General features: G+C 46.3%; 1 protein-coding gene across 2 annotated transcripts in view; it reads left to right on the top strand.

Moving 5' to 3' along the window:
- The window catches only part of tcf7l1b (transcription factor 7 like 1b), a 31,866-nt gene extending 6,128 nt beyond the window's left edge, over positions 1–25,738 (top strand). Inside the window, exons 4-12 of one of the 2 annotated variants that reach the window (XM_080003466.1) lie at positions 13,205–13,288; positions 20,136–20,271; positions 20,363–20,465; positions 21,140–21,223; positions 22,933–23,076; positions 23,182–23,341; positions 23,639–23,746; positions 24,036–24,087; positions 24,817–25,738. In XM_080003466.1, coding sequence (XP_079859592.1) covers positions 13,205–13,288; positions 20,136–20,271; positions 20,363–20,465; positions 21,140–21,223; positions 22,933–23,076; positions 23,182–23,341; positions 23,639–23,746; positions 24,036–24,087; positions 24,817–25,289 — 1,344 coding nt within the window. In that variant the 3' untranslated portion in view covers positions 25,290–25,738. Of the gene's footprint in view, positions 1–13,204; positions 13,289–20,135; positions 20,272–20,362; positions 20,466–21,139; positions 21,224–22,932; positions 23,077–23,178; positions 23,342–23,638; positions 23,747–24,035; positions 24,088–24,816 lie in introns of both variants that reach the window. The other variant, XM_080003465.1, reaches the window with a different exon arrangement.
- Positions 25,739–26,312: the final 574 nt, after the last annotated feature.

Genomic DNA, 26,312 nt, shown 5'->3' with positions numbered 1-26,312 from the left:
CAGACGGGGGAGGGTGGGGCGGGGGGCTGCACGTGTTCACTGGCAAACAACAGTTGTGTAGAACTCTGTGAAATGGTGTCAGTCCTGGTCGGTATTCCTCCCTCCCCGGGTCTCTGTGGAAAGCATGGGCTGGCGTCAATTCCTCTCGCTACCCCTAGCCTGCTAGTTCACTACCTACCCCCACCCCCTCCACCCACCCCTCCCCGCCTGACATTAGAAATTCTGTTTATAGCACTCTCTGGCTTCTCAAGAGCAGGGCCCATCAGGAGCATCTCAGCACCCTTTGAGGAAAGGATAACCACCCTCTCCCCTCGCTCGCTGCAGACTCCCTACATTCAGCGACATCAATGAATCCCTTTGATGTGCCAAGATGAATATGTGTGCAAATGTGTTTTTATCAATTTATGTGTTTTTCTCATTCGCTGTGTTCGGCCAGAGATGCGGCGGAGTTTTGTGGTTTCGGCGCGTTGCGCATCCTTGTCAAAAATTCTGGTCGTGCTGGCGCTCGAACGCGAGTAAAGTTGAGGCAAGTGTGACATTACTTGGTACCTGTTCACAATCGTGTACTCGGATTTTCTGTTTTGTATGAATCCTGCTCCCTCAAGGTGAGTCCTGCTCACTTCAGCCAGTTGGTTCTGTGGTCACCCTGGAACACAGATTGCTCTCCATTGACTTGTATCGCATTCGCAAACCTTTCAAATCCTAAAATATGATGCACGCCTCATGCAAAAACATTGAAAAAAAGGGACCTTTAAAAAGGACGTCCTTTCTTCGTACTGACTGTTCCCGGCATGTAGAATGTCGGAGCTAGGGTTGCAGCAATGGAAATTACTTAATTTCGGTGTTCGTGTGTCAGCGCAGCCAAGGCCACTCGTGTACTTCCTCGTAACGGTTGAGTCTCTGTACGATGGCGTGCGCAGCTGGTAATTATCAGGAGATTTTTTTTTTTTTTTTTTTGCAAAAGTTTTGCCATGAAAATAAGTTATGGGAGTTGGAGGTGTGGGAGGGGGGTGGATGCATGTATCATGTATCATGTGCATACCAGCTTGGTAATGTCTGGTATTAACTTCTTGGAGTTTTGGTGCATGTACAAGGTTGGGGCCCCTTTTTTTTTTTTTCACAGGGCCACGGTAATCAATCCCCGTCTAACTTGATCAGATTTGTGGCTGAGTGATCGGGGAGGAGTGGTCAGTGGCAAGTCGGTGGGAGGGCAGTGACAGTGCACCCTCCTTCCGCTACTTTTTAGTTCAAAAAAATGTTTGGCCTTTATCATTTTTTACTCTAAACTCTTTACGCTGTGCTAATAAAACTTGATTGTACAGCAGGAAAAGGGGGGGGGGGTACTCTAAATAGGGTTTCATCAGTCTGGTATTCCAAACAGCTGTTTTCAGTTTAAGTGGTGCAGGCAGCAGGAGAGGGAGAGCGAGGGGAAGAGGAGAGATTGTTGATGAGATGTCGTGGTGGGAGCATAAACTGGGGCAGATACGGGTCCTGCTATTCCTTCCCCCCTGTTATCCTGAGGTGGGCCTGCTTCCAGACCTTGAGGCACTTACTTATCTGAGGCATTCTGTCTCCCACCGAGCGGGGCTACTCCGCTACGGATCCGAATGGCTCGCCATCGCGGCCGGAGCCTGCGAGCGGCAGGAGGCTATCAGATCACACACACGTGTACCATCGGTGATGCTGAGATTTTTATCGGGTTTCACTTTTAAGTTCACTGGCAGGGCATGAAAATGCTTTCACTAAGCTTACTGTGTAATACCGAAGGAAGGGAGGAATACGGTATGCCCGATTTGTTAAAGGCCTTGTCATATGTGTGGATTCTATTACTAAGATTCTCGCAGATTGTCCGGGGCATACTAAATAAAGAAGTGGATGGATATCAGTCTGGGATGAGGCTAGTTGACAGCAAGCAGCTGTTCTCCGTGTTGAAGTTATAAATCAGTCTGACTGCTTCCCTCACAGCGTATCCTCGTTCTCGTGGAGTAAGCTTGGACGACTGGGCCGGCGAGTTGATGTCAAGTCCACTCCTTGCATCTGCACGGGCCACCAAACCTGCGTACGCGACCAATAACGTCCAATAATGTTATTTGTATTAACCGATTATTATTTTGCTGCCCGATACGACTAATGCTCATTGAATTCCAACCGAGAAAAAAACATCCACTGAAAGTTCTCAAGCCTGTTTGTTCTCATGGCAGTGTGCTCTTCCTGACACGGCTCACAACTTAGCCTCTGTTCGGCCTTTGCTGCCTCAAGTAACCCGTGTAAATTGATTGTGCTTGTTAAGAAGTCACAATGTTCTGCTGAGCGTTCAATTTTATTAAAGCCAAAGCCAAGATCCTAGTCATCTGAATGAGTATCCTCCTTATCTCAATCTGGACTATTGGATCCTGTTTGTCAATAATGAATGAGAAAAAAAAGTTCGGGGATTTATTTTGTGATTTTCCTTTAATTTCTTTTTTTGTTCTTTTTAGATATATCGGCCATAAATGGGCATTTTTTTGACCACATCAGGAAACAGCAGTTATGCAGCCGATTTTAAACTGAGTATAATACACAAAAAAACATTGATTATTTGTCCTGTATTTATCCGTTTTACGCTACTCAAATTCTTACGTGAAATCTTTACGAAATAAGTGCAGAAGTCCGACTAGGCATTTGAAATCCGATCATTTGTAGACGTTTAGAAACGGCTTTCCAAGCAGGAAGCGATGCTGTATTCAAGGGAAACTTGGAAAACAAATTAGTTTCGGAAGTGATGATGCACTCACTGGAACTCACGGGGGGAAAAAATGCAATTTTATGTCATCTTTTAAATTTTTTTATATATCAAAAAGTTCTTTGTGTGTATATTTTTATTTATTTGTTTGCTTATAAGTTAGATGTTCTGAAATATAGAAACTCTGATAAAATATATGATTTCAAATTGACAAAATATTGGTCAAAACATTGTTAATCGGTGGGCTAGGACCCTCCAAAATTGGGATCAGAATCTGACCCAAAAATCTGGCTTTGCTCGGGCTAAAATTTGTTTTACTAGCGATCTCCACCTGTGAGAGACGTATTGACCTCATTTTCTTTGCCCATCTTAAAATGGTATTATCGAATGTTTTTATTTTTTTATTTTGATATATCATTGTAGCTAGGTCCAAATCTTTACTGGCCATAGCATACACCACTACTTTGACCAGCCATCGATGAGTTTAACATTTAGAGTTCCCTCGTTCCACCGGTGTCAGGTGGGTTCTCTATCGGATAGAAGATAGATGTAGGAGGGTTGGATGGCAGCTCCACTGGCATAATCCCTCATCCATTTACATGGCTGGATACCAAATCCTTACAAATGTGACTGACTTATTTGCATCAAATTCAGAGTAGTTACATCGGGGAAAAAAGATCTAATCAGCCCTATATGACATGGAGTAGGCCAAGGAGCCCTTTTGTTTGATTTGTACATGGGCTTGAGGGGTTGGCTATTGGAAATCCCTGAAGCAGGCTTTAGGGGCAGGTCCGATTCTCGTGTGAAATGGGAAGGCTCTATAGCTCTCGGCTGACTTGACTGGGGCTGTATGGGTGTGTTGGCAGGGGGAGCGTCGGTCATGAATAGGGTCTTTGACTACCTCAGACTTGTCCTGAAAGGCAGGACAAAGACCCTAGGGCAACGGCTTAGAGCCTCACAGCTGAGCTACAGAATGCTTGGCCCAGTCTTCCTCCGTTCTTGCCTGATTTAAATACTACAGTGGCTTTCAGCATTCTGGCAGCGAAGGCTCACATTCACCACAGCACATTTACCATCAACTTTTGTCTCTGTTTTTGTTTACAATATACTAATGCCAAACCTGTGTATGTAATCTGTTCCTTAGAGTCCTTCAAAGGGTGGGTATATGAATATGAACAACGTTGTGGGAATCAGTCGCAATTGGTTTTGACACATTCTGACGCTTCACATGTGGAACTCCGCTGGGTGCTGTCAAAGTGAAGTTGTTCATTATGGAACATTTTTGTTTATATTTACTCAATATACCAATATTGGCGAGTAAACAAGTTGAAATTCAGCCTAGACCACTAATTACGGGAGATCCTTGATTATTTTTGACAGATCTGTGTGACTCTCCCGTTAAGAGCCCCGCACAGCAGAACAAAAAGCCATAAATCTTTTCTGCAGAATTAATGGGTCATTTGAGTCCTGTCCAGACACTCTCTCCCCAAAGAGTGTCTAGTTTCAGATGTCACTCAGAGCTTTGTTTGCCCCCCAGGGTGAAGGGTTAGAGGTCAAGGTTCAGGGCCAGTTGGCTGAGTGGTCACAAAAGCACAGGCTTCTCTCAGCGTATCCGATCCCTTCTTCCACACCAGCCTACAGCGATAACAAAGGGATCAATTTGCAACATTGCTGTTTTCTTATTATAATCACCTATCTAAAATTCATTTTCGCCGAGGCTTTGTCACTGATGTGATTATCAGGGCATAGTTCATCGTTTCCACAATCAGGTGGAAAAAAATGAGCTCATACCTTGCGCCTTCAGTCTTGAGCAGGATCCTGCTGTTAACGTGAGGAATTGCTTTCCCACTACTTTTAACAACGTTTTCCCTACTTTTTATTATTTATCTCGACCTTGAATTAAATTGACATCAGTTCATTGGTGTTTTTTGCATCACTTTTCAAATGATAGCTGTAAAGTTAGACCAAAAGTTCTCAATCTCTTTGTCCCAAAGTACCTTCAACAGTTTGTGAGCGTGGGCCTCACCCTTCACCGCCCCCACCCACGGCCTTAACTTCTCTCCGCCCGACCACCACCCAAACATGTCTTCCAGCCAGGTTTATTATGCCGTTTCACGCAGACCAAAATTGCAGCTGCATGGAGAACAATCTGGAGCACATTAGCTCAGGCGCTGTGATTTATAAATTGTTTCTCAGGCCATAAATCCCTGCTGTAATTGTGCACAGCTCCCCTCTCCCTTTCTCCAGCCACTCCTCCTTCTTTCCTTCACAATGTCCCCCTCTCTCTCCCTCTCTCTCTCCCTCTCTCTCTCTCTCTCTCTCTCTCTCTCTCTCTCTCTCTCTCTCGCTCTCTCTCTCCCTCTGACACAGCTTACAGTTCTTGAGTCATCACTAATTGTTTGCAGAAGTGTGCAGTTTGAAATCAGCATACGTTTGTTGCATTGTTGCACACATGTGGGTTCACAGGGACGGCTATACATGCGAGATCAACGTTTCGATACCCTTAGTAAACTTTTGTTGTCCTCTGCCACTTAGTTTAGGCCGTATTTTAATATTGAGTATTGGGTAGCTGTGCATGAGTATTTGTCTTCGGCCCTCTGTTAGTGTGGTTCAGGACCTGCATTCCTGAATACCGTGTAATTGGTCAGGGCCTCTCTTAAACCTCTGTTTCTAGGAATCTGATATTTGCCGCAGCCCTGATTATAATCACCTTTCCATTCTCATAATAATGTATTGAGCAGAGAGATAGTAAAACCTGCAAAGGAACAAATTGTTTATCATGACTAGTCATGAGTTAACACCAGCGTAATTAATCCCAGTCAGGCCTTTTTTTCCCCATTTAAAAAAAATAAAGTATTTTATATAACAATTATATAATATAATTGATTGAAAAGCCAACGCAACTAACCACTCCTTTTCCACAATCTCCTGCCATTATTTATTTTTATTTTTTTAAATTGACATAGAGGTCATGTTCTTAGGAAGGTAAAAGTTTCGTTGCAGTTTTCTTTCTGCTTCATTGTCCGACTTGCTCCCTCGCTTTGACGGGAGCTGATGAACCTTGAAGAGGTAGTGGACCCCCATGACCCATCCTCTTCTCGCTTTGTATCCCCTCTAAAGGCAGTTCGGTCCTTGGAAATAATTGAAAATCTGTGATTGTAAAGGGAAAAACTTGGGCCTTGAAAGGCTTTCTTACAAAAACACACACGCACAACAATGGGAAGGAAAAAAAAAAAGAAACATAGATGACTCCATGATTTAATTCTCCTTTGCCAGTGACACAGCGAGATAAAAATAAAATAAAGGCTGGTCATTTGGATGACTAAATAACTTTAAAAACGTCAGGTGAAAATGGCTCATGCTTCCCTGCAGTTCCTTGAGTTTGCCAAAAGCATGTGTAAAATACAGTGGAATACCACTCTTTCCAGTTGTCCCTTGTATTATGCTTCTACTCAGCAGTTGGTAATTACCTCACACAGCATGATTATTAAAATCTTGTGTAAGAAATAGATTTTTGACTGTTTTAAAGTTTAGATGTGGGAAATGTTGAGGAGGAATGGAAGTGCTTCAACCTATTCGATGTAACAAACATTATCCCCTCATAGAGGACTTGTTTATTGTAAAGTATGCAGAATTTTATTTTGGTTTTTTTAAGTAACTTTTTTTAATTGGCTCAACGTGTGCAATTTATCTTTTTGTCATTTGCTGCAGTGGCGTTCTGTATTTAATTAAATTGTATTTATTTATTAAAAAAACATTTTGTAGAAGAGCCACAGGCTACAATAGTGTAGGGTGGCGGACGTGTGAAAGTGTGTGTTTGAGAAGAGGAGAGAAGAGGAGAGGAGTGGAAAGGCAGAGTGGACTGAGCTGAGGTAGGGCGATAGGGCGATGGGGTGATAGGGATGTCAGACCGGGCCCAGAGATTTGTGCCTGCTCTCAGAGCAAACACAGGAGGCGTCGGCAGGCAGCTGTGTGTGCGTGTGTGTGTGTGTGTCTACGTGTGTGTGTGTGTGTGTGTGTGTTTAAAAGTGTGTGTGGGGGGGGGGGTGCGCGCTACTCAGGACGGGGGTGGACCTGGGTGGCGCAGGGAGGGGTGTGGAGGCAGCGAAGTGGTGGTGTGGGGGTGGGGGTGGGTACTTGCAGAGTGAATACAATCAGCCCTCTGTTTTCATAAGACTTGTGGTATGTGAGAGCAGAAACAAATGTGTTTAATTTAGGCCCTTTTTCTCTCTACTTCTCCCCAACACCCACCCGATGCCCACCCTAGATTTTTCCTCCTGCAATATGCGCCGTGGCCTCCTGCCTCTGTCAGCTTAAGGGCTTGAGAAGTTTATATATATATATATATATATATATAATATATATATAGATATGGTTTGTTGTCAAAAAAAGGTTCTTCTGGCAGGCATAGTTTTGTTTTAGTTCAAATTTATTCTTGGGAGGTAAATATTTATCTGCACTTTCTGGGGGGAAAATACAAGCTTATTTTTATGATTTTACCGAGAGGTGAGCAGTGATGGCAGTGTGCTGGTATTTGCCCTGTTGAGTGTGAGTGTGCATCATGGACTTAATACCTCCTAACTGCCTTGGCAGCCAGCACCCCCGCATTATATTGGTAACCCATGCTGTCTCCAGTCAATTTGTGTTTGGTCATAAATGAAAAATGGAGGTCTCGCTGGTGTGTCACTTACGTAGACGTGTATACACAAACACACGCACGCACACATGCACGCACACACACACACACACAAGTTTGATTTCTATGTTGAGCTTTACTGTAAACATTTAGCCAACCCCCGCCAACCACCACATGCCCTGGAGTTAATTATACCGAGGTTTACGGCCATGCGTTTCAATGAGACCCGGCTGCTCCCCGAACAATAAAAAGTTGTGTTCCTGCACAACTGGACAAACAATGCCAAAGGATACGAGGCCGGCAGACAGCATCTCGGTGACATTAGCTGTTGCAGTATGGCTTGACACAAGATCACACTGACACTGACTTGCAGGGGGAGTAGCCGGAGGAAAACAATTGGAAGCAGATCTCCTCGCTATGGGAAACCACATAACTGACTCCACCTAATTGACTTAGTGCTGAGTGCTGCTGCCTGCTATTTGTCTTTATGAGCAAATACCTGATTATTATCTTGTGGGTCTAATTATACAGTGGGTTTTATTTGACTTGCCGCGGTATTCGGCGCTAACAATCGCCCGGTTATTCTTAACTTTTACCTGCGTTGCGCCGAATCGGGGCGCTTTTTTGGTGAGCTGCGTCTTATTAAACCGCCTTAAACGATGTGAGATAGAAGGGGAACAATGGGCCGCTTCATCGCGAAACACATATCAGCTGGAGTGCAACACTCGGCGGCTCCGAAACACAGGAAGCAATAACTCAGGATCGCGTCAGGCGGGCAGAGAAGAGAAAAAACTTTGAACCAAATAATTGCTCGAGCTGCGAAGGTGCGCGCGTAATGTTACTTTCACCGAAATCGCAACTCACCTCCTGGGGAAAAAAAACAAAACGCTGAAAGAAAGAGTGTGACGTGGGTGTAATTAGCCGGTTAATCCATATGGTAGTGTGTTTGTGTCAATTCAGTCCTGCAACAATAGTACATTTAATAGCTAGAGTTTACCGATCAAATTTGTACTGTTTGGGATATGCCTGCGGCAGGGGCGGTCACCTGACACCAGAGCTCATTGTGTTGAATGGAGTCCGTTTTAGTGAAGTAGTTATATTAACTGCAGTTCCCACGTTGACCTCTCTAAAAACAATGTCGGCAAAATTCACCAGAATTCTCATCATTCGATGTGGAGTTTCCTGACCGTGGCTTATATCAGTACTGCACCGAATGGGGTTTCGTGGACGTGGACGTGGAACAGGCGGCCGTGGAGGGTAACCGGTCGAGAATCTGACCAGGGCACTTTTTAAGACCTCCCTCGCGCCGCCTCCTCCCGTAGTCTCCTCGCTGCCTCTTTGCTCTAATAGTTCTTTTGTGTACGAGAACATGTTAAGAGGCCAATGAGCCTGGCCTTAATAGGCCAAGTTGCCATGGAAACCACTGCACTCTGGATGCCTGACCTTTGACCCAGTTTTTACTGGCTGTGAATAAGGGTGCAGAGGGACCGACCAGGTCACAATAGAGGTCCAGCGAGTGGAGGGAGTGCCCCTGTCATAGTCACTTAACTTCACTCCTCTGGGGACTAATGGACACTTCAAATATAGTAGCTATTAGCAGAAGGCTAACGCAACTGCAGGACCACAGGTTCCTTGTGGTTCATTTAATATAAAACCCAAGTCCAAGTCAATTCGAGTCCAAGTCAATCGGGAAGTTTTTCGGGGAGTCTACAGATATGAAAGCGTAAAAGTACTTCTGCCGGTTGTACAAGTGCCTGTGTGGTTCAACAGGATCTCTACTCATGACTTTGCTTTAATATCATTGTTCTTGATATTCTATTATACTCCTCCAGCCCACTGGCAGACAGAACACATGTTGAATAAGCACCAATGTTTTTTGGGTTTTTTTTGTTGCAAGATGTAAATAACGGGTGGCATTATCTTTCCCACGAATTATGTTATCAGGAAAGTATTTGTCCATTGTTTTCTCTTCACTCCTGCATTGTGTCTTCCTTTGGTTACAGGAGTTTGTTTGCATTTACTACTTCCTCTGTCAGTAATCCACTTCTTAGCGGGCTGGATAGTGGGACTTTGCTTATTTAGAAATGCCGCAATGGCCCCACAGCGGCCATGCATGTCTGACCAGCTGAGCGGCTTGTCGTTTCCCCATCAATTAGACCCTAATTAGCACAATGAATGTTGAGGTTTGCTTAAGAATTGTCAATATAATTGCCTCTAATGTCGGCAAACAATGGGTCTTAATGCAAACTCAGAGACAAGGCCGGGGCTACTTAACCAATTGTCTTTTCCCTGAAAGCTCTGATTGTTTTTCATGCATAGATCTTGTCGAGGTGTCAATGGCCCCGCATGAGCAGGTGATATCAGCAGAGCAAACCTGGGAGGGACCGTTTTGTCGGGGCCCGTCGGGGCCATTGTCTGGAGTTGCTGTTCATATGGGCAGAGGAGTGTAATTAACACCTCAGCCAAACAGCAAGCTGTGTGGCCCATTTGTTTTCTGTTGGGGGGTAAAGGAAAACAATGGGGTGGGGTTCTCCACACAGTAGGTGATTGACATTATCTGCTGGAGCAATCCGTGGAGGCATTCCTGCAGCACCACTATTCAGGAGGAGGGGGGGGGGGGTGCATCGCACAAAGCTTAGGCCTTGTCTGATCCACAGGCTTATGTGTCAGTCTCTTTGTTTGGTCATATTGTTTTGGCTCAAGTGGCGCTCTCTAATACATAATCCTGATGTTTATTTGGAAGTATTTTCTTAAAAAAAAGCCTCTGTTATATTTAGGAAAGAATTACAATTTATTTAATAAACGTAAAAAAAATAATTTGGGATAATTCTTGTAATAAATTTAGTACTACTGTAAAATTTGTAAAAAAAAACAACTGTTCTGCAATTTTGCCCGTGCTAAAATAAATTCCGCAATCTTCCAAAATGCTATAAAAAATGCTGTGAAGTAGGCAGATAGTTGCTAAAGTTTGGGATATTTCCTCTCCCTTTGGCAGGCCCTGACTTAGTTTGACAGCAAATGTCCAGACATCTGTCTCTTCGTGCTCTGATGTTGGCCTGCGGTATGGCACCGCACACTTCAGAGATGACAAAGACTCTTGGCCTGCTTTTCCTCAGCTGTGTGAGAGCAGTGTAACAATTAGAACACAGCTCTGGCAGGCCACTTACCCCAGAGCGTATGTTGTATTCTCTCTGTTCAAAAAACCAAAGGGCTCCGACTTGGCTTTTTGGAAAATTTCTGTGGCATCATTGCCACCTTTGTCGCATCTGGGTCCTTAAAAGTAGCACATTCTACTGATGTCTATTCTGAGTTGTTGGAGGCAGCGATGGGAGGCTGGAAGACAATTAGAGAGCAATGAAAATGGATCAGCGAGTGGCTAAACTTTGCAAGAAATCCACAATTCTCTCAGTATTCTGTCCGACTCTCAGAGCTTCCAGTTCCCATGCGGAAATAAGCATCGCTTATGGGCCTAAACCATGTATTTGTTCAAATTTTTCTTTCATTAGAAATAGGGCATCTGCGATGCATTTATTGATGTCCCGCAGTTCCAAATTATAATTGTCAATCGCAAACATTTTATTCAACCACTGGTTAGCCATTGGAAATATTCATACGTTTTTATGATTTTACCGAGTGGTGTGAGCAGTGATGGCAGAGTGCTGGTACAGGTTTCTCTATTAATTTTGTGTTTCTGTCCATTTTATTTTCTTGTATCTTCATTTATGTTGGTCACCAATGCAGATATAATTGTTCCATACTGAGCAATGGTTTCCTAGTTTTTGCTTCTCGAAAGAATACTCTGAATTAAACACCTTTCCTTCTGAGAAGTTAGTGGGTCCTACTGTATTCTCTACTGTAGGAAGGTGTGGGGTTGGCATTTACCTGGATGGATGTTTCATAGGATCCTGAGCAGTGGCTCTATAGGGCACACTGGCAATTAAAAAGAGACGACACTTAGAATAAAAAAGTGCCTGGGGCCATGTTCCCCAATCCTGGCAGTAGCTGTCAAATAAGGGACGGATCTGGTGGGAGAGTTGGGATGGGCATGGCGAGACCAGACCAAATGCTCACAATAGCGCCTGTTTCATTTGTGGAAGGACTCATGATTGACATAGATTAGACAGAGAAAACTGCATTGTTTTGGGTTTTCTCTCCAGAGAGCAGCATTCATTAGGCACCATGCACACAGCAAAGTAAAGTTTCAATAGGGAGCTCGCAGCCTCTAAAAGCAACTGCCTCCTGACAGTTGTATGGACGTGGGCCCATTAGTTGAAACCTACGATTCAGCCTTGAGCTGTATGGTGAAAATGAAGAGGGCTGATGTCAACTCCAAGAATCCCCCCCCCCTTTTTTTTTTCGAAGGGGAAAAAGGGGTCCCCCCCCTTCCCTCAGTGCTCCGTTGGACCCCAGCTGTCAGGAAACAATACCCTCTGCCTGCTCCGACAAACTCATTCCTGAAAATGTTTTTTTCCCTTCTCTCCCTTTCCCCCTCCTGCTATAATGTCTTTTCCATTTTTAACCCACAGACGTCCAAGCTTCCTTCCTCCCTACAAATCCTTTACAACGTGATGAATGAAGCTGAAAATCAGAACCTGAATGCATGACTCCCAGCGAATCGAGACGCCTAGTTACCTTTTTGAAAAAGAAAAACTTATCACAGACTTTTTTGTGATTTTACTGTCAACCCATAGTAATTCAGTCACTAATTGTAGGTGACCAATCTTATCCTATGTTAGACTCTCTGTTCAACTCTGGTCAGTGCCTATTGAGATGGTGTAACCGTATGCTGCAAATGCTGCAAATACAATAGTGCACGTCATCATGCCCTGAAAGGCAACGTAAACGATTATCCATGAGCCTATGTACATGCCATTGCATAAGTTTAAAACATAAGCTCGAGAATATAAACCCCTTTAATTAATTTGTAATTGCGCTCGGGAGAAAATCCACATGCATGACAATCTGCCGTATCCGGTATTCAAACTGATTCATAAGCCAGATGGTTGAGCCGGGATGCTTTAGGAGCTCCGGCTCTGTGCTATATTCACTGGATGAAAGAGAAAGGAAACATTACCGAGCAGGAAATTGCAACAACCTTCATTTAAAATACATTCCGTGCTCGGTCGGCGTAGGAAGCGGCGTCGCGATAATTGTTTGGGGAACTCAAGGAGGAGAGGGGAAAACACTCATAGGGCAACCAACTCATGAGGGCTTTGATAGCGGCGCGATAGAAAAGGTGGCAGAGTGTGCGATTACGTTTGGTTTGGGCGGGGGGGGGTCATGAGGCCAAAGCGATTGAGAAGAATAGACAGTGGTAAGCGTATATTCCCCGGCCCGGCCTTCCACTGCGTTGGATGGGGCTTCCTTCCAGCTGTCTCTTCCTACCCACTCAGCAATGGACGCTCACAGCTGGGCTCTTGTTCCCCCTTGACAAACGGCAATTTCACAGTCATCCACTAGTCTGTTGTGTTCACACACCCCCGCCCACCCAACCCCGCCCGCCCCCCCTGTTTCCGTGACAGATCACACTGTCTGAATCTGGCAGTAGCATGTGTCTCATGCAGGTTACAGGTGTCTGTGGAAGTTATGGCTCCGTCTCGCACGATGAGCCCGTGTGGGAGGAAGAGGCGGAACATCACGCAGCCCCCCCCCCTCCGGGTCACGTTAAGACATAGTGTTTCTCTCGGGGCGGACCGGGACACGCTCTTTAGTGTGCGTGCGTTGAACGGCCACCCTGAAGGCGAGCGTTCTGATTTATTGTTGTTTTGACTGTTCATTTCGCCTGCGTTTCTTTGCCACCCCCGCGCAAACTCACCGTTCTCCCCTGCGTTCTTTCTCATCCACAGTACCTCCATATGAAATGGCCTCTTTTGGACGTCCCTGGATCTGCAGGACTCAAAGACTCCCGCTCCCCAACCCCGGGACATTTAGTAAGTAGACACTAACACTTCCGTCCCTTCCGCCCATCGGTTTACAGCAGCCCCCACCACCCGCCCCGTGGCGTCTCACGTTACACACAACCCAGCGGCTGAACAGGCGCCCTGTCTGTCCGTACCGCAATAATTCAGTGCACCATAAATCGCTCAAGTTTGAACCACCTTGCCATTCAGAGTTTTTCCCACACAGGTGAGAAGTGAGAACTAGTCATCATCGCGTCTTAGTCTGCCGAGACAATGCGGGACCTCAGCGGACCTGTTTTGGCGTACGGTTTGGTTGGAAGGGGGGCAGGCTTACGTTTGGGAGTGTCACCTAAACAACAGCCCAGATCGACGTTGGGATAAGCATCGCGCTTATCAGCGACACGGTCATATCAGAGGGATCTGTTGTCAAGGAAGTGGTGTTTCATTATTGCCAGAGAGAGAGAGAGAGAGAAAAGCAACCAAACACATCTCTCTGGGTAAATAACCAGTGTCAACCCCTGACCCTGCGTATCCTGGCCAGACAGGCCTGGTGAGTTTGCGGTGGACGCATCGGACCTCATGAGCGTGATAATCGCGCATACCACAAAGTCCTCATTGAGCTCCGTCAATGGGAAGCTGTTGTGAAGGGGGCAGAGTTTGCCCAGGGGAAACGGAGAGCGAGCCTGTGTCTGACTTCAGTCTCAATTGGAAGCCCATTAAAGATATTTTATCACAATAAGTGCTGACCTCTGAGTGACTCCGTCTGAGCATGGGCGGTTTGTCGACGGGACACAGGAGCCGCTGTGCAGTGTCTTGTACCGGCCAACTGATTGTAATTTATTTACTCAATGTTTAAAATTATACAATGCACAAGTGTCTGTTGCGGGGCAGAAAACAAAACTCCACAAGGGTTGGGGTAACAGCGATTGAATTAGGAGGAAATGAAAGAGCATTTAGGGCTTGACAGAGGGGCTTGAGGTCTAAGCTGGGATTGTTTCCACTCTGTACTAGCGGGTACCAGCTTCAGGACTTACTTGACAAGAGGCTGAGTTGGCTTCTCATCTTGATTTGTTTGACCTTTATATCTATTGAACATAATTGAACTCGGAAAGTCAATAGACAGGAATTGTAGATTATGAGCGAAAAAGGTTGAATGGGAGGGAGTTTTTGTAATTGGCTATTTTTATTTTTTTTTAAGCTTTTATTTTACATTTTATTTGGCTTTATTGTGTACAGTGTTCAAAGAGTCTCTTCCATCAGATTTCCCTCTCATCCAAACGCTTGTGCTGATAATTATTTTGGCTATTATCTACAGAAATTGCTATATTCAGGTGTGTGATTTTATACTGTATGCTTCATTCCATGTCATCAGCATAGGCCAGACTTGTTCTTAGAATGTCCCAATTTTAAGTTCTTCTGTGTTGTAAAGGTTACTTAACATCAATGCAGGAGATGAGGCAGGCCATTGGTGCCATCTTCGGCACCGTTCTTAATGATTAATTTTTCAGTCTGAACAGGATAAGTAACGATGCAGAATGGCAATGACTGAAGCGCTTTAATTTGCAGGTGAAGAGCTAGAGACGGAATTAGGTTTGAATTTCTCGTCAACCGAATATGTTGTTTTTCTTGTTTGTCATCTTTTACACGTCGTTGGCAGTAAAGTTCATCGAAGGTTAAATAGTTAACTTTTATTCGAGTGAACTTTTGGAAGAAGTAAACTGGCAGGATCTGGTGATCTGTGACCAAAGGGTCGCTTGGATGTGCAATGGGAATCACTATGACTGGGTACAGTCTATCTTGGGTATGGGGGATAGAAAGTGAAACACCCCACTGTGCCCTGACCCCCCACACTGGGCCAGAAGCCCACATGGTTCTCTGGTGTGCTGCTGACGGGGAGCCAGGTTGATTATGTGCTCATTACTCTAGCAGAGGGAAGACAGAGTGGGAGGGGAGCAGCAGGCTGCCTCCCCAGGCCTGCAGGCTCCCCAGGCCCCAACACTGCACTAATGAGAGCAGGGGGAGCGGATGGCCCCACACAGGGGGCTGGGGATTACTGCCCAGGGCCAACAGGAGCCAGAAAGAGACCTAAGGAGAGGCAGGCAGGGGACTCCAGCAGGGCCTCTTGAAGCATATCCTTTATGTATTCTTCCAATCATTTTGCATGCTTGCATTACATCTGACAGCATTTTTTTCATTAAGGACACACTTGTTTTTTTAAGCAATTGATTTAGTGAAATATCCTGGGAGACCCGCATGGATGTAGATTATACACGTGTACACTAGCTACAGGTAGTGTAAACATGATGGTGGGGCTTTTCAACTGTAGTAGGGGTGTGTCGTCAAGCCCTGCCTTACTGATTAAAAAAATAATCCACCAGCTTCCACTCCTGTGAGCCACGGAGTGATGCTTATGATCGGAATCCTTGCGACGAAAAAATCATCAAGTATTCCTGCTGATTCCTGCAGACAACAATGCATTGTGACCGGTGATCTGCGCATGCTTCATTCCTCCCTTTATTTGAGCCATGTGGCGCAAGAAAGGACACTGCAAAGCAGAAACCAATGCCTTCTGTGGAATACAAAATTCCAGGGAATGGTGGCCTGGCTGCGGTACAGATTGGGTCCATAAGGCTTGTATGCTAATTTGGAAGCTTCTCTGGCCTGAGATCCTCAATTATTCAACAGACAGGTTTGTTTTGCATTCAATCGGTATTGCTTTTTGTTCGGAATGTTGGTGGAGTTGTTGGTGAGGCTGGGGGGTTTGGGATGACGGGAACAAGCTTCGATATCGCTGTTCTCTCCAGCCGACACACACGCGTACACAGAGACACACACAAAAATCAACCCGCAAAAAACACCCACATGCGCACACTCTTAAACATATCCGGACCCTCGCCGCCCCCATATAAGCCCCTTGTGTTCAGAGGGGCTGCCTCTTCATGAATAATACATCAAAGGCGCTGCGGGGCCAGGTGATGCAGTATGGGAGGCTTGACAGTCCAGCAGCGGTGTCCAAGCTGGACCGAAGAAGTCAAGAGGAGAAAAAGGGAGGAAAACAAGCGGACAAGACGGGAGTCTAGAGGGAGGGGCTGCGTCTTGACCGTCGCCAGTCACGTAAAAGTCATCGCCCGACCCAGCGGCCCAATTCGCCGCCATCACAGCCGTATTTGCAGTGCGTTCACGACAGCTTACTTGAGTCAATCTCTGAGGTCGTTCAGTCACCGGCTCTGATTCGACCATGAGTCAACGGCGATTATGGTGACTGGGGCTATTATGTTGTTTAAGAAGGAAACAGTCCCTTTCTAATGAAGTAGCACTGACCTGAAGTGTCTGTCTCCCAACCACTTATCAGATCATAGCTCACTCACTGTTCGAGTATGGGCTTGTCTGAACATGACAGGCGCAGAAGAATTGCTCTCCCTGTTGCAATATTGCGTTACTGTCTCGTAATCGAGACAATGAGCTGGGACCTGGTCTCGTCACCACGTCATGAGTCACCTAGTCATCAAATTGTTTAAGTGAATTGAAGTGTTGAGGTCTAGGGGCGGCATTCCACACATGCCGATTGCCTTTGTTCAATGCCTCTCGGGTTTTTATTCCTTTTGACTCCACGAGAGCCGGCGTGGAGATATTGACTGAGAGAGATGGCGCTCTTTAAAAAATGTTCTACGTTGATACACACTACCCTCGCTCTACCCATATTTTTTCGAGCAGATCTTTGACTGGAATTCCTTGGAGAGCTGCTCATTTTGCATTAGGCAGCGAACAACCAGGATCCATCACGGAAATCAAAGGCTTCGCAATGCCTGAAAGGAATACTGATCCGTGGTCGGCAACCCTGCTGGGCCAATGCAGAGACAAGATCCTCTTCTGAAATGGAATACGGAACAAATACTTTGACTATATATATATATATATATATATATATATACACACACGTGTGTGTGCGTTTTCCAATGTTGTCCATTTAATGATTACTTTGGATTGATTTGTTTGCGGAATATCAGTTCCTCAGAATATCTGCTGTTGACACCATCCCCACAGAGACTTGACCATACACATGCTGTGTCACATCTGTGTCAGTTTGTTTAATGACCAAAGTCGGCGCTCATTCTCCTGGTGGCCCGCTCGGGTAATATGACACTGTGCTTTATTATTCTAACCTAGAAAATGACTGCCATTGACCTTTTCAGAGGCGATGACCAGACGTAAAATACAAGTTGTCCGTGATGAATGACATAGCTTCGGCGTGGCAGATTCTAAAGGCGCACAGCATGGTGGGTCCCCCTCTCACGTCCGCTTCCTGTTGGCGTTGACAAACAAGGGCTTGGATTTCCCAGCATGCCAGGCATTCTTTTCACCCTGTCTTTCCTGGAGTTTTGAGAGGCCTCCGAGCCTCCCACCCAGAATCTCCGAGCAGAAAGGCACACAAAGCTGTAGGGTTATTCAGTTTGTTCTAAGCTCTCTTCCCCGTCGGCTGTTTGCCTAGTAATTCAATTCAGATGTGCAGGATCCAAAAACATGTTTGCTTGAATGAAATCCACCCCTCCACCCACATTGACCAAGGACCGTGCTTTTCTTAGCGGCGTTCCAAGTTGGACAGCCCAGCCAGGCACTGCCACCTCGGCCTCTTCAGCTAAAAAAAATCTTTCAGCAAACAGTCACCTTTTCTCTGCACCAGCTCAGCAACTTTTGTACAATTTTTTTTTATCTTCCTGTTACCACATAAGAGCAGTTGTGAGTGCGGTTACTCGCCGTGAGCCATTAAACTGTATTGTGGGATTGTTGTTTTTTTACACGTGCCCCTAAGTTAGGTGCATAATTTGTCTGTCGATGCAGATACCGTTCAGTTTCAGGTGGCTCTTTATCCGTCCTGTCACGTAGATGTTGTTTATATTTAAAACACGGCTCGTGTTACATGCGGTTTCCCCGTTACACCTCGGCCGCGCATCATGACAGCGAGCGCACCGGGCAGGTTTTGAGGAATGGTACCTCCTCGCAACTGAACGAAGGTATTGATTTTACTGTGTGTAATATTCGGCCAAGCTTGACCTGCTGTGTCAGTGTGGATCTCTTCACCACACGACAGGCTTTAGTGTTAACTGGCCTGCTGCAGAAGAAAAGCCAGATTAGATTTGATGAGGTAACCATTCCGGTCCCCTCAGCGGGTCGACCACGGGCCTACCTCCCCTCTCTGGAGATGGAGTTCCACAGGTGGGATGCAGATCAAAATACTTTTTTTCACGTGTATCACCTGCACAACTAATTTGACTCCATGATTCTTGAGCCCGTGCAAGTGAAAATGGCGATTCCATAACCGGTGCCCTTAAATGTAAGAAATCTGTTTGGAGAAAACACATGATTTGTGTATTCTAGGGCGTGAATTATTAATAGGCATCATTTCTAATTCTCACAGAACCGCTTTCCAAAATGTGCTGGCACCCAGGTCTAGAGGTCTCAAACAGCCTTGACAATATTGGGAATATCCAGGCGCATTCTACACAAAGTAAAACAACAAAGCCTAACGAGATGTTCGGAATTGGGGATCTCAACCTCGTAAGGCAATTTTTATTTTTTAATGCGGCAACGAAACGGCATCAGAGGCGTTCGCCGCTGTTTCAAGTTCTCTCGTACGCTGACTTTTTCTCCGGGTCCTAGAGAAAACATAGCGGTCCGTTGTGAGCAAAGTCATCTTAATATAGTTCTTGTTTTACATTTGTCAATATTTTCCTCTCCGCAGCGGACACGCAGCCAGAATCAAAGTGCGCTTCAGATGCAGGAGAGCCCGGTTTGCCCAGGGTTTTGGAAAGAGGAAAGGTTGGACCTTTCTTAAAGACAGGCGGCGGCAGCGGCGGGGGGAGGAGAAGCGGGGGGTGGGGGGGGGCACGGCTAAGATTTGGAACAATTCTAAGCAGCATGAAGCAAGGGAGTGTACAGAAGCCTCAATGCAAACCTTGTTCGCGACCAGACCACGTTGGAGAGATGAGAGGTTGGGGAAGGGGGGTGGGGGGTGGAGGGAGGGGGTCGGGGGGAGGGATGTTGAAGAAAGGTTAGGCTGGAGGAACAAGACTCCTTTCTCCCCCCCCACCCCTTGACCCTCCCATGTGACAAGTCTAGCCAACAAACGCTCCATTCAGCCGCTCGGCCGGGGGAAATGACTGCCGGGGCCCGAGTGCTGCCTAATGAAAGCAGAGACGTTCGTTATTATTATTATTGTCTTCATCATCCTCTCTGCCGCAATCCCGGGCAGGTCTGGAAGGTGCCGTTGTCATGGCCGGGCCTCTGGACTCTTGCCGGGCGGACCGCGAGGCATTGCAAGAATTTTTTTCGGAAAAGACAACGACGGAGGGGGGGAAGTGTCCTCGGAGGGTGTGTCTCTGCGCCGCCCCCCTGTGATGTTACGTGTTTTCACAGCCTGAGCATGAAGTCGTATAGAACGTGTAGAGCGCCGCGGGCCAACGCTTCCGTGTTGAACCGCCTCCGCTCCGAGCCGTAAACCGAATTAGGTCATGTTTATCCTTGTTTATGGGCATTCCTTTTTTTTTTTTTTTTTTTTTTACCGTGGTCTGATTCGGTGTTTGTTTGTGTGTCATAAGTGTTTTGGTGTGACTTTTGGACTGGTGGCGCTGTTGTTTTGCTTGTTGGGCTGAACAAACAAGTTCTCTCCTCCGCTAACTGACCGTAATGGTCTTGGCATGCGTCCGCCAGGCTTTTTAGTGTTCGTTGGTGCTGGTCCAGATTGCATCACCGGGCCGGTCACACGCACACAGCCCGTGTTGTTTACCGTGGAGGGCATGATGGCTCCCACCCCTCACCCCCTCCTCTCCCCCCAGGTTCTAAATTCTGTGCTCCCTCCTCTCTCCCCGAACGACAACAGTCCAACAAGGTCCCGGTGGTCCAGCACGCTCACCACGTCCACCCGCTGAGCTCCCTCATCAGCTACAGCCAGGAACACTTCTCCCCTGGCACGCCGCCCGCACACCTCTCCCCGGAGATCGTGGACCCCAAGACAGGTACCGAGCGCACCGTATAAGGTGTATAAAGCCGTAGTGTGTGGTGCGCCTATATTCAAGTCCCCGTCCCAATGACTGTGGTGTCCTGCAGGTATTCCCCGGACCCCTCACCCATCGGAGCTCTCTCCTTACTACCCCCTGTCCCCCGGAGCGGTGGGTCAGATTTCACACCCGCTAGGCTGGCTGGTGCCGCAGTAAGTAGCCCCTCGTGTTGTTCATTCAGCCCTCAAGAAAAACAGGTTTTTACCGAGAAACGTTACAAATATGTCTCATATGACACGCAAGAAAACCATGAATATATTTATAAATATACCAAAGATCCTGTTTTTTCAAGGCCGCTGACCTGTCTAAGTGTATTTTCCTGTATGGTCAAACGTAACCATAATTGCCATTTTAGAAGTATCCGTGTTTGCTTATTAGTTAAAATATAGCTATAAATAAATACATTATAATAATAGAGTGAATAGAGACAAGCGCAAAAGAAAAGAAGGACCTTGATTTAAGGAGTATTTGCTTGATATCGCTGCGCTTCTAGCTGCAAGCAACAAATGAGGTTTGACTCAGCTTGGCTACTCTGTGGCATAACGGCAGGTGAACCCTCTCAAGACATTAATATATTTGAATATTTTAGGAGAAAAGCTTGAATGCGAGATATTTACGAGTTCTAGTGTGCGTCTCGTAATTTATTGTGATGGAAGGGGGATTTGAGTCGATGAGCAGAGGATTCGATTTGGTAGGCTACCTCTCAGCTGGGTTTGATCCACCTCTCTCTCTCTCTCTCTCTCTCTCTCTCTCTCTCTCTCTCTCTCTCTCTCTCTCTCTCTCTCTCTCTCTCTCTCTCTCTCTCTCTCTCTCTCCTCCCTCCCAGGCACGGCCAGCCGATGTACTCCATCCCTCCGGGGGGATTCCGTCACCCCTATCCAGCGCTGGCGATGAATGCGTCCATGTCCAGGTGAGTGGATCCTGTTGAACAGCACTCCCGGGCGCTCGAGGCAGGATACCTAATATCCCACGGTAACACGACATGCTGTAATCACATTTCCCAATGCGTCGGATAAAAACCCTCATCCCTGAGTAAAACACGCTCGGATCATCGGACCAAAAAAAGAAAAAAAAAGAAAAAGGAGGTGTTGCGCAAAACTGCGAAGAACGTTAGCTCCGCTGAACTCCAGAACGTCGGATCGCCGGCGGCCCTCGCGGGCTCAGCGATGTAAAAGAACAGGAGCTCTGAGGCTGTCGGAGAGACACGCTCTGTCTTTTAAAAAGAGGGGAAAGCATTATTGACATTCTGCGGCTCGCTCCTCAGACGGCTCTGTCTCTCCTCTCTCGGAGCCTCACCCCGGCGGTCAGGCTCGGCGCTCCGAGACGCTGGGCTACGCGCACGCCGAGATGAAAGGTTCCGGGCATCGATTAGGACAAATCAAAGCTCATATGAACCTACAAGCCCCGTTCGACTTAACTCTCGGGCCCACGGTCTGAATTGGAGAGATTTGTAGCGAGCCTTCCGGTGTTAGAGCGAGATGAAATATTCAGAGGGCCTCACGAGGTGATCAATAGTTTTTGTATCTCCAGCTGATGGCTGGAAGAGCAGAATCCAACAATCCATCACAAAGAAAACAACCCACCACACACACGCACGCACGCACGCACGCACGCACGCACACACACACACACACACATCCTCCCATCTTCCAAATAGACTATATAAAAAAAGCATGACCAATATCAATTTAAAAGAGAGTTAAAAATATCATTAAATTATAATTGAATTCACTAATTGGATGATTAGTGCAGGAAATGGCTAGATATGATGGTTTGGCCAGTCCAGTTAAATATGTGTTATCCATTTCTCTGGCTGAAATCCTGAAGCCGCATTTCAAGTGTGAATTGTTCGTAATACTTGAATAACTTCAGGAGGTATTATTATCAACGTGATTAACATCTCCAGTGTAATGCAGGCTCTATTCAGTACCATAAAGCGTAGGTTTATACGCAAGGAAAAAACGACACCCGCTCACAAAGTCAATATTCGGGATGCATTGGAATTCAAACACCATATCAAGTTACATTCCTCAGGTATTTATTTAAATACATTGTTGGGGTATAACAAGATGGTGAAATTGACGAATATGTTAAGGACATGGATGTATATCTCTGCTTGTGTGTGTGTGTGTGTGTGTGTGCGCGGGTGTGTGTACTTATATCAATTATGTTATAATTTTGGCAGCGTATTGAAGAAAAGTGCTGCTATGTGTGGTGCAGTCCGATGGTAGTTTATTCGAGGAGTTCATCTTTGTTTCTAATTAAACCAATCAGTTACAAGTGACAGTGTGAAGGTGTCCTGCAGTAAAGGTGCGAGGGCGGCCTGCGCGGTCTGGAATGCAGCGGGGGAAGTCGTTTCAGGTGTCATGGACACGCCGTCGCCATGGAAACAACACACTCAACTTTTCTTTTGCCACGGCGGAATAAAGGAGGCTTTTGAAAAAAAAAAAAAAGTCTCTATTTGAACCAAACATCAAAGCATGTAAAACCTACCGTAAGATTGAAAGTCTTGCGAGACGCGTCCGGTAAGGACGCTCCCTCCCACGCGGTGGCAGATTCGAGGAGCTTTAAGAAACAGCTGTTCAACGAAACGGCGTCCTTGTCCTTTTGTTTTTCCAGCTTGGTGTCCAGCCGCTTCTCCCCGCACATGGTGACTCACCCCTCACACAGCCTGCACCAGACCGGCATCCCCCATCCCGCCATCGTCTCCCCGGCCATCAAGCAGGAGCCCAACGGCGACAACATCAGTCCCTCCATGCACGCGTGAGGCCCGCTCCACCCCGACACCTCATCCACGCTAAGCTTCCCTCCAAAACGTTGTCTCTAAGTAACACCCTCCCCCAACAACATCTCGTCCGGTTGCAGCAGGAAGTCCCCGGGGCCGCCCAAGAAAGAGGAGGACAAGAAGCCGCACATCAAGAAGCCACTGAACGCGTTCATGCTGTACATGAAGGAGATGAGAGCCAAAGTGGTCGCCGAGTGCACCCTGAAGGAGAGCGCCGCCATCAACCAGATCCTCGGGAGACGGGTGAGGGGCAGGCAGGGCAGTGCGTGTGTGTGTGTGTGTGTGTGTCTGTGTGCACCCGAAACACGGGTCCTCACTTTGATACCGGCACAATAATATGTGTGCGTGCTTGCGCCTGCGCGCGCGTGTGTGTGTGTGTGGACCCGAAACACGGGTCCTCATTTTGATACCGGCACATGAATGTGTGTGTGTGTGTGTGTGTGTGTGTGCGTGCCCGTGTGTGTGTGTTTGTGTGCGTGTGTGCGTGTGTGTGTGTGTGGACCCAGTTCCCTCATACGCCTTCATGTGTCTGGTCTACAGTGGCACTCGCTATCAAGAGAAGAACAAGCCAAATACTACGAGCTGGCGAGGAAAGAGCGGCAACTCCACTCTCAGCTCTACCCCGGATGGTCAGCGCGAGATAACTACGTGAGTGTTCACACGTCTCCTTCCCCCCTCTCTCTCTCTCTCTCTCTCTCTCTCTCTCTCTCCGTTTAAACGTTTAAACCCCTCATTTATTTTATTTTTTTTACAACCAGGCACAGTTGTTTTCCACGTCTTTATAATAATGACCGTTGCTTCCCTCCCGCTCTGATTGGCTGAAGTTCGGAGCGAGTGGGAGGGGGTCGTCTTGGCATTTCACTTTCACTTTGACACCGAACGGCTTCTTTTTTTTTTTTACTGTTTCCTAACCGCGCTGTTTTGTTTATCTGCACAGGGAAAGCGGAAAAAGAGGAAGAGAGATAATAAGCCAGACTCAACACCAGAGGGTAAGGGGGTCTTTTTTCGTTCGACCCATTTTTCTTTCGCTTCTTTGTTTTCAAATAAGGAGAGAACTCCGCACGTTTGGAATAACATTCGGCCTGACCCGCGGAGCTCAGGAGATCACGCAGGGCCGCGACTAACCTTGATCGCATAAGCCCATTCCAGTTTGGGGTTTTTTCTTTTCTTTTTCTTTTTTGTTTTTTTATGTAAGTTCCTCGTTTTTCATGAGTTCTTTCCTTCACTAACACTTTTATTACTAACTTATTCCCTCTCCTCCGCACCTTGCCAAGCAGCATATGAGGTTCATTGCTAATGCTGGCAGGTATGTCTGCTGTTGTGTAATATAAAAGACCAGTGCGAACTGCTCCACCCACATCACTGCAGCACACTCCTCCAGCCTCATTTCACTGCGTATGCTTTTTGGGCTTAACGTGAACTGGAGTAAAATCATCATTATAGATTTTTTTTTTTTGTTCCCCATCATGAATTGTACGTCTGGCGAATACTGAAAACGTGTTGAAAATGTGAAAGTGTTTACACGCTCCCTTTTTTTTGTATGTTTTTGAATTCATTTCCAACCTCTTTACTTTCTTTACTTCATCGCATCTGTTTTACTAACTGGCCTCACCACCATGCATCAGCCGCAGTGTTTTTGGGGACTTTTGGGACTCCAGCTGCATGGAAAATGACTGAATTGACCATTTCTCCTTTTCCTTCCATCCTCCCACCCCCAGACTTCTCGATCCGAAACAAAAAGCAATGTGTGCAGTACCTGCCCTCGGAGAAGATGTGCGACAGCCCCGCCTCGTCCCACGGCAGCATGCTGGACTCGCCGGCCACGCCCTCGGCGGCGCTGGCCTCCCCTGCGGCTCCGGCCGCCACCCATTCGGAGCAGGCCCAGCCGCTGTCCCTCACCACCAAGCCCGAGGGCCGCGCGCACCACCACTTCATGCTCGGGAAGGCCTCCGGCTCCGCATCTTCCTCTTCCTCCTCTTCCTCCATCTCCTCCTCCTCCTCCATCTCCATCCCGCTAGGTACTTCGGGTGGCCCGTCCACCCCGCCCATCCTCACCCGGCCCATCCCCTTCGCCTCCCTGCACCCCTCCATGCTCTCCCCGCCGTCCCCCTTCCACCAGGCCGCCCTCCATTCCCACCACGCCCTCTTCCAGTCACAGCCCCTCTCCCTGGTTACCAAATCGAACGACTAAATCTGCCAGCGCCGTTTTCTCCTTCAGTTATTATTGTGCTGTATATTGCTTTTCTTTCAAATAGGCATTAGAGCGAGTTGTTTTTTTTTTTTGTTTTTTTTTTCTAAATAATGAAAAGGAAGAAATATTATTGGTCAATATTTGATCACCTCCTTTTCTACGTCATGCAATGAAACAAAGTGTATTTTTTTGTAAAGTTTACTGCAGAATTGTTCTTTTTGATGCATTTATCCAATAAACCTCTTGTATAAAAGAACCGATGTAAATAAAGTTTCTTTATAAAAAAAAAAAAAGGAACAAAAAAACACCTCTTTTAGCCAAAACTTGATTAATGTTAGTATTAAGCTGAAGTCATAGTGCTGGCCAATAATTGCAGCCCCCCCCTTTTCAAGTGTGTGATCCTTCTTTGACATGTTAAATAAACATTTGAAATTGTTTCCTTAAAGAAATGTCTCTTTCTTAATTTACAACACAAATTACTCACGAAATAAGAACAGTTTTCTTCAACAGGGGATTTCATTTTTTGTTTTTATTCCCACCCTCCCAACCCTAAGCACATTAAAAAGCTGTAAAAAAAAAACAACAGCCTCAAAACAGCTGTTTTTTGGTAGTTTTGCAAAATAAATACGCGTACATGATGATTTTATTATTGCAATGTTGAAATGACACATAGTTCACATGCACTGTTGTTACTTTGTGCGCAAACAGGCATAGTTCATAACAGACATGGTTGGGATTGGCCGACTGCCTCGGTGTTTCTCAACACGCAACATCTTCATAAAGATCCTGCAGAACGAACACATCGAGGTCTCCCAATCAAGTTAAATGTTTAATAATACAAAATTAGGCTATACCACACAGGAAAACGAGAGACTGATCCAGGGTAAAACCTGAAGCCAGAAATATATACAACAAATGATAAAAAAAAAAAAAAAAAAAAATAGACATCTGCTCCTTCCCGGAATATCGAGTCCCACAACAAGGACTGAAAAGCAGGTCAGTCCCCTCCCCGGCATGCCGAGC

The sequence above is a fragment of the Zeus faber genome, assembly GCF_960531495.2.
Source record: "Zeus faber genome assembly, chromosome: 7".
NCBI lineage: Eukaryota > Metazoa > Chordata > Actinopteri > Zeiformes > Zeidae > Zeus > Zeus faber.
Note: the sequence above shows the minus strand (reverse complement) of the source record. Positions and strands in the feature narration are given on the sequence as shown.